Below are 7,517 nucleotides of genomic sequence, written 5' to 3'. Positions count from 1 at the left end.
CAAAGTTGGGGTGTGGGTGGGGAGGCCCCCGGAGGCGATCGCCACGACTGGGAGTGTGCCAGGAGCCAGCGCCGGGGCAGGCTGGATCGCTCCCCCCACCGCACCCCAACATGGAAGCCTGAGGCCCAACCTTGGGGAACAGCCTGGGGGTGCCAGCTACCTGCTGCTCTGCACACCCAGGGGGACCCGCCCCAACACTGCACATGGGGGGAGCTTTCTCCTCTCATCTCCCTCCCCACAGAGCTCCCCATCGTAAAATAGCAACCCCCACCCCACCCCCAGCAGAGCAGGACTCAGCTTGTGAGCCGGCTGCGCTTGGAGCTGCCCCAGGAAGGGCTCCCTAGGGGTAGCTTCTGCTTCCCCGAAATCCTCGCAACTCTGCTGAAGGTCACCCTCCCCAGCCCGGCCCCTCTGTCCCCGCCTTGGCCTTCCTGGTGCCACAGAGAAGCTAGACTGCGATTCTGGGGTTGCTGTCTAATGGGGTGAAACTCGGCCTGTACCCGCGATGGCCAGGCAGAGCTCAAGTCCACAGGGCAGGCCAATCCCCCGGAAAGCGTGTGCCGCATGTTTACAGATGAGGGACCAGGGTTGACGAGGTTCAGCCACCTGCCCAGAGGCACACATGTTCTCCAGAGAACAGCCAAGCGGCGAGGGGCACCCCCTCCCGGAGGAGGCCCCACTGCACGCTGGCCGGGGTCCCCGCCCGGGACAAGGTGCCCAGCGAGGGAGACCCCGGGAAGGGGCCCCATCAGTGCGTGTGAGACTCGGGAGCTGGCCGGTTCGGTGGCGATGTTTCCATTCTGTCTGCTTCACTTGACAAGCGCGGTGTGCAGACTGTAACTGATGGGCACCTGAGCGGGCGGAGGCGGCGGAAAGTGGCCTGGCGCCAGGAGGAGCCGGGCGGGGAGGAAGGACAGGTGCCAACGGGGTCTGTGCTGCCTCCCTCCCTTCGCTCAGCCCGCCTCTCAGCCCGGCGCCTTCTTCTTCAACCTGCTCTTTGTTTTCTGCGTTCTCTCCTTTCCCTCCATCCCTAATGGTGTCCTCACGGCAGGAATAAGTGGCATGGTGGTGGCGGATGCTGCCTGAGGCCCGTGCGCCCCCTTAGGCCTTGTCACCGAGGGTGGTCCCTCTGACCTCTTTCTGCCAATCAGGCCCTTCTCCGCGGGCCAGGCCAGGCTCAGACACTAATCATAGCTCTTGGCTCCCAGAGCAGATGTCTGCCCACGTCTGTTGAGGGAGCCCCGAGCTCTCCCGCGCTTCCTGTTACCGCCAACCTGAGAGCCAGAGACCCCTCGGTGTGTGGGCCCCTCGGTGTGTGTCTGCATCTTGCGAGCCAGCTCTCTCCCCAGACCCGCTGTTCCAGTCACTCCTCAGCCTCCCTGTCCACCCTCTTCCTTGGACCATCTTCCATCTTCATCCCGTCCCGCAGCCTTGCGCCCTCATCTCCGCTCCTGGGAAAAGGGTTAACCTGGAGCCTGGGTGTAGCCGGGCAGCTCGCACTGCGAGCAGGTTGGTGCCTGCCCAGCGCTTTCCTGAGTGACTTCACACGTCCTGGCACTCGGCGAAGCAGAGCCGCCTGTGCGGGAGGTGGGGGTGTTGAGAAATAGGGCAGATGAGCCTCTTCTATGGAGCCGCAAAGTGCCTGCCCTGTTGATCCTCCATGGCTCAGGGTCAGCGAAGCCAGTTTTGAGGCACTTCCCTTTAGAGGTTTAAAAAAACACACAAAGTCCCAACTAGATCAACAGCCACTTCTAGAAGCAGCGTGGGTGATCCGGAGTGGGCGATTGGCTAGATCTCTGCCTCTCGTTCTCTTTTGGTTTCTTACCCCCACCGTCCCCCCTAGTAAAGCATCCCAGAGAGATGAGGGGGGAGTCCGGTTCTGTGGTCATGGTTGGGGGTACACAGTGTAGCCTTTGGCGATCATGTCCCTGCCGGGCAGTTGGGCTGCTCTTGTCTGTCACCCTGAGAAGGGCCTGGTGCCAGGCAGGCCCACGGCTCATTGGCCCTTTCCACTTGGCTCCATCTTGGGCCAGGAGCCTGAAGAGTTAAGTCTTTAGCTTGTTGCAATGAAATTATGGCTGGCAGTGGCGCCGCTGTTTGTTCAACAGACCTCCACTTTTAAACAGTTCACAAAAAGTTCATGGGGCAGCTACAGATTATAAGTGTGGTGTGTGTGTGTGTGTGTGTGTGTGTGTGTAGTCAGCAGGATCCAACAATGGAAACACTCCCCCCCCCGTCTTTTTTTGCTTCTTCCTCTTCATCCCTGCCCACCCCCCTGCCAGCGTCACCCCTAAACACACACACACACACACACACACACACACACACGACGCTGAATTGTGCGTGTCTGACCGTGTGCGTGTGAGACACCGCATCCTGGCGCCTGGGAAGGACCTCAGGGCTGATGGAGGCAGCCCTTCCCTTCCTCGGCCTTCAGCCAGGTGTCGGGGGTCCTTGTCACCGAGTGGCTACTAAGGAGGTGTGCGGGGAGGGGCTGTGCAAGGGAAGGCCAATTCTGAAGACGGACACCGCAGGTGCACACTTTTCTTCCGCATCCTTTTCTTGGGGGTTTGATTCAGTGACCCTTCAGTGGGGGTGGTGTGGTCCGGTCCCACTGCTTCAGCCAATGGCCACCGTCCACACCAGGCCGCTCACGATGTCTTCCTTTTGTTAAAAGGAGCCTTCGGGACATGCCTGGTGGTGGCCTCCCCCAACTCCATTTGTATATTTGGACCAAAAGCCTATGCGCCTCTGCAGACCCTCAATACCTGAGTCCGACTCTTTTGGGGGTGGGGGGCGTGGCTTGTGGTTTGGAAACTCTCCTGTCGATGAAGAAAGATGCTTCCTGGAGGACTAGCCCCCTCAGGACCCCCGCCAGGCCTGCCACCTTCTGCAGATGGCCTCCGCGTTCCTCCGGCTTCATTGTTGAACGAGGGGCGCGGTGTGCCCACGCCCGTGGCGCTTGGTGAACAGACGGTGTTGTATGTCTAGGGGCTGGTGGGGCTCTGCTGGTGGACAAAGGGCCTAGTTGGGACAAAGAAATGCCCAAGGACAGCCTGGCATTTGGATTCAGGCCTCCCTGGTGCTCCCCACCCCCACCCTCTGCGCCTCTGAAAAGACCCGGACCCGGTGCCTCCATCCCAGGCGACCCGGCAGGCTTTCTGCGCTAAAGTGTAAAAAAACGATCATTTGCATATTTTTTCCTGCTAACAAAGGAAATGTGTCGACTTCGGGAACATTTGGGCTTTCGGAAACTGTGTGGGTGGGTGTGTGAGGGAGAAGGAGGAAGAAAGTTCCCCTGATGGTGTTCGCGTCAGTGGTTCCACGCTCGGGCCTGGGTCCGCCCGGGGGAGAGATGCCGCGCGGCCTGTCCGGCCGAGGGAGCCGGGCTGTGATTGTGATCAGGGAATTGCCCAGGGCCATCGGTCCCAGGCATTAAAGGCTCCCCTACTTATTAACCCAGCATTTAACAGCAGGATATGGGCTGAAGCGCAGTCAAAAGAAACGGCTCAACCTCCGAAGAGCAATTAAAATCCTGCACGAGGATAAATCACGCGCCGTGATAATCCTGTTAATAAAATGCAGCTTGTCCTGACCCTTCACTCATGCAGCAAACTAGAATGTGCTGGGGGTGGGGGCAGGGCTGAGGGGGTAAGGAAGTGGGGGTGGGGAGAGGTGCTCTCCCCCCTCTGGCTGGCAGCCGTCCCCTCCCAGGAGGTGGAAAATGGGTGGCTTTTGGCTGCTCCCAGGGCGCCAGCGGCTTGCAGCCCAGCAGCCTGGGCTGCTAAGACCTGTGCGCTCGCTCGCTAATGATTTGTGTCCCCAGTGAGCAGGCGTCATTGAATTACTCAGCCGCCTCCCCCTGCAGCTCCCAGGCCAAACCACCCAGGTTCGGTGCTTAATCTAATCTAGGGTTGGGGTGCCGTGGGCCACCAGCCCCCCGACTCTTTAACCCTTGAACTGGAAGTTGCACAGCCCCGGAAACTCAGGGCGGCGTGCGCCTCCCTGGCTGCTGTGCCTTCCACCTGCTCTGATGCAGAGGCCGGGGCCCAGGCAGAGGAGGCCAGCCTGCGGGCAGGGAGGGGCTCCGCCCTGGATGGTGTGAGGTGGAGCTTTAACCCTCTCGCCTCCCCGGACCTTGGGGTGTGGTGTGTGCCATCCGCAGCCCCCGGGCACCGTCTGCCTCCCCGGGTCTGCGCTCTGTGGGGATTGCCTAGAAAGAGGGCTTCTCTCGTTTCCTATTTGGCTCTTTAGTCAACCTCCTGGGATTTTGTTTTGTTTTGTTTTAAACAGACTAGACGCTTGAAGAAAAGCTGCCATCCAAGAAGACGACATGCTTTCAGCAACCCCCCTGTATGGGAACGTGCACAGCTGGATGAGCAGCGAACGGGTCCGCATGTGCGGGATCAACGAAGACAGGTGAGTGCCCGCGCCCGGCTGGGAGGGCTGAGAGGTCGGGAAGCTTGCGGGTCTCCCCCCTGCCCCTGAGCGAGCCCAGGCCTCCTCGCTTTCTCACAGCCACGGTGGGCCCCGAAAGGGGTGGGGGAGAAAGATCTGCCTCGCTGGCGGCGCTTGATTTACAGTTTTAACAGGCAACCCAGCTCAGCGAAGCATCGCCGCCCTTTAAAAGATTAGCCCCTAAAGCGGCCTTTCAGTGCACTTTCGTTCTTAATTTATTATTTCATATTTATGAAGGAGAATTAATCCCAGTCTATATGCTGCTTTAACTCGAAATGTCAGGAGTGCGGGCCCAGGTGGATCGGCATTCGATGTGCTTTTAAAACAAATAGTTTGCTCAGTAATAACTGGGGAGAGAGCCACCCTTCACTGCGGTTAAGCCCAGCGTTTCCAGGCGTCCTGTGCGGCCCATTCAGCGTGGCCGTTGGCTCCTGGGTTCAGTCAGCTGACGGCTCTGTTAGCTTCCTAATCGGTGATTTTGGGGCGTGGGGTGAAGACATCTAAGCAGATGATCGAGGCTGGTTTTCGGGGTAATGATGAGCTCCCCTGCTGCTTGTCAGCGGTTTTATCCTGGGGATTTGGGACTTGGCACCAGGCGCTTGCTTTATCGATGCTCCCTGATAACAAGTCCCAGGGCGGCCGCCGCAGCCTGGCACAGACGTGCGGCTTCCTCTGGAGCCGGGAGCAGTTGACATTTGTATGATATTAGTGTTTATCCCTCATCGTTTTGATAAAGGCAATCAAATATGGCTTCATTGTCACCATGGAAACCAGTTTCGGAGGACATGGACCTAACTTTGGGGAAAAGTTTTGAGAGCCTGCCCTCGTGGGTAACACGGAAGTGGTCGATGTGGCCAGTACACTCCGGCCTTCTGTCCCCTGCTTTGGGCTTTGACCAGTGTGCTAATGTCTGTCCTCACGTAGAGCTTATAAGGGTCGTCTAAGACATCAGAGCCCAGATTGGCATCTCGAGAAAAGATTGTGCTGGAGGAATGGCTGGGCTTAATTTTCAGCTGACCCACCTCGGGGTGGGTCATGTTTGTGATCTCCCATCCCTGTTGTCCTGCCTTTGTTTGCCCCAGTCCAGTTAAATCACCACTTGGGGACAACTTGCAGTATGGCCATGGGGGAGGAATGTTTTCTAAGGGCAGTTGAAAAAAAATGGAGTTATTAGGAACTGGTCTTTTCTGGGGGCGATCTGGGAACGATGGCTTAAGCGAGGGATGCTTTCATGAAGTCGGTGTGTCCTTTCACGTAGGAAAATTCCTGTAAATGACGGTGACGCTTCAAAGGCCAGACTGGAACTGAGGGAAGAAAATCCCTTGAACCACAACGTGGTAAGAGATGAATGGCTTCTGTTGATGTGCTATCTGAGTCGCAGTGATCTGTAATCAATCGTGCATTAATTTGCATACCATTAAAGGGCTTGGGTGGGGGTGGAGCCTGGTGTTTCAGGGCAGGGCTCAGTAGGAAGCCGCTGTCTGCCGCAGGACTAGGCCCTCACCTCATCCCTTCCCACCCCGGGTCCGGCCGAGCGCTCCTTTCGACGTGCCCAGGTCCCCTAGCCGGGTGGGAGATGTGCCGCCTTTTCCTCGCTAAGCTGCATGCCACATCAGTGCTCCCGGATGGAGAGATTGCCAGCCTCCAAATAGATCCTTAGGGTTTCCGTTTCCAGTAAAATCTGAAACGCACGAGCTTCTCAGACACCAGGGAGAGGAAGTCAAAAGATGCAACCGCAGTTTGACCCCTGGCCTCTTTATTGATTTAGAAATGAGCCATCTCCAGTCCTCCGCTGAAGATTGTTTCTTGTTATGTTAAATAGCATCCAGGAAAGACCCAGTGAGCACGGCCCCGCCCCCACCCACAGGCCACGGAGGGTTAGTCTGAGTTCTGGACCCTGTGAAGGCGCTACTGAGAGGCGTGGAGTTAGTGTGTGTCCGTGGCGGCCCCGTGTTTTTTTTGCTGAGAAGGTGAATTTCCCAGAGTTAATAGATGACTGATAACGTGTGGGCCGAGAGTCTAAAGGGATCGACATTTTCTGGGCTTTCAGGGTCCCTAGTGGAACTGGCAGCCAAGGGTTCTGGATGAGGGGGGAGGGGGCCGGAGAACCCGCACCCTTTCCTCCTCCCCCCTTTCTGCTCAGATGCTGAGGCGCCTGGTGTGTTACTGAGCAGGTGGCGGTCGGTCTTTGGGACGGTCGGGTGCTTGGGAGGAATGTCTTAGTAACCCCCGTGTTCTTCCGCCAAGGTGGACGCGACCACTGCCCATCGGATCGATGGCCTGACGGCGCTGAGCATGGACCGCACCGGCCTCATTCGGGAAGGGCTGCGGGTCCCGGGCAACATCGTGTATTCCAGCCTGTGCGGGCTGGGCTCCGAGAAAGGCCGGGAGGCCGCCGCCAGCTCCCTCGGCGGTCTCGGGTTTTCTTCCGAAAGAAACCCAGAGGTGCAGTTCAAACCCAACACCCCCGAGACGGTGGAGGCCTCCGCCGTCTCCGGAAAAGCCCCCAATGGCTTCAGTGCCATCTACAAAACGCCACCCGGAATACAAAAAGGCGCGGTGCCCCCCGCAGAGGCGCTGGGCTTGGACCGGCCGGCCGGCGACAAGCAGAGCCCTCTCAACATCAATGGTGCTAGCTACCTGCGGCTGCCCTGGGTCAACCCCTACATGGAGGGGGCCACGCCAGCCATCTACCCTTTCCTGGACTCGCCAAACAAGTACCCCCTGAACATGTACAAGGCCTTGCTACCTCAGCAGTCCTACAGCCTGGCCCAGCCGCTCTACTCCCCGGTCTGCACCAACGGGGAGCGCTTCCTCTACCTGCCGCCGCCCCACTACGTCAGCCCCCACATCCCCTCGTCCCTGGCTTCGCCCATGAGGCTCTCGACGCCTTCGGCCTCCCCGGCCATCCCCCCGCTGGTCCACTGTGCCGACAAGAGCCTGCCCTGGAAGATGGGCGTCAACCCCGGGAGCCCCGTCGATTCCCACGCCTACCCCCACATCCAGAACAGCAAGCAGCCCCGGGTGCCATCCGCCAAGCCGGTCAGCAGCGGCCTGCC

General features: G+C 58.8%; 1 protein-coding gene across 1 annotated transcript in view; it reads left to right on the top strand.

Moving 5' to 3' along the window:
- The first annotated feature begins 4,293 nt into the window (after positions 1–4,293).
- Positions 4,294–7,517, top strand: part of BCOR (BCL6 corepressor) — a 23,361-nt gene continuing 20,137 nt past the window's right edge. The window contains 3 exon segments of the mRNA XM_014528875.1: positions 4,294–4,419; positions 5,717–5,795; positions 6,706–7,515. Coding sequence (XP_014384361.1) covers positions 4,334–4,419; positions 5,717–5,795; positions 6,706–7,515 — 975 coding nt within the window. The 5' untranslated portion in view covers positions 4,294–4,333.

The sequence above is a fragment of the Myotis brandtii genome, unplaced genomic scaffold (genome assembly GCF_000412655.1).
Source record: "Myotis brandtii unplaced genomic scaffold, ASM41265v1 scaffold657, whole genome shotgun sequence".
In the NCBI taxonomy this organism is placed as follows: domain Eukaryota; kingdom Metazoa; phylum Chordata; class Mammalia; order Chiroptera; family Vespertilionidae; genus Myotis; species Myotis brandtii.
The sequence above is the reverse complement of the archived record's forward strand: the minus strand, read 5'-3'. Positions and strand labels throughout refer to the sequence as shown.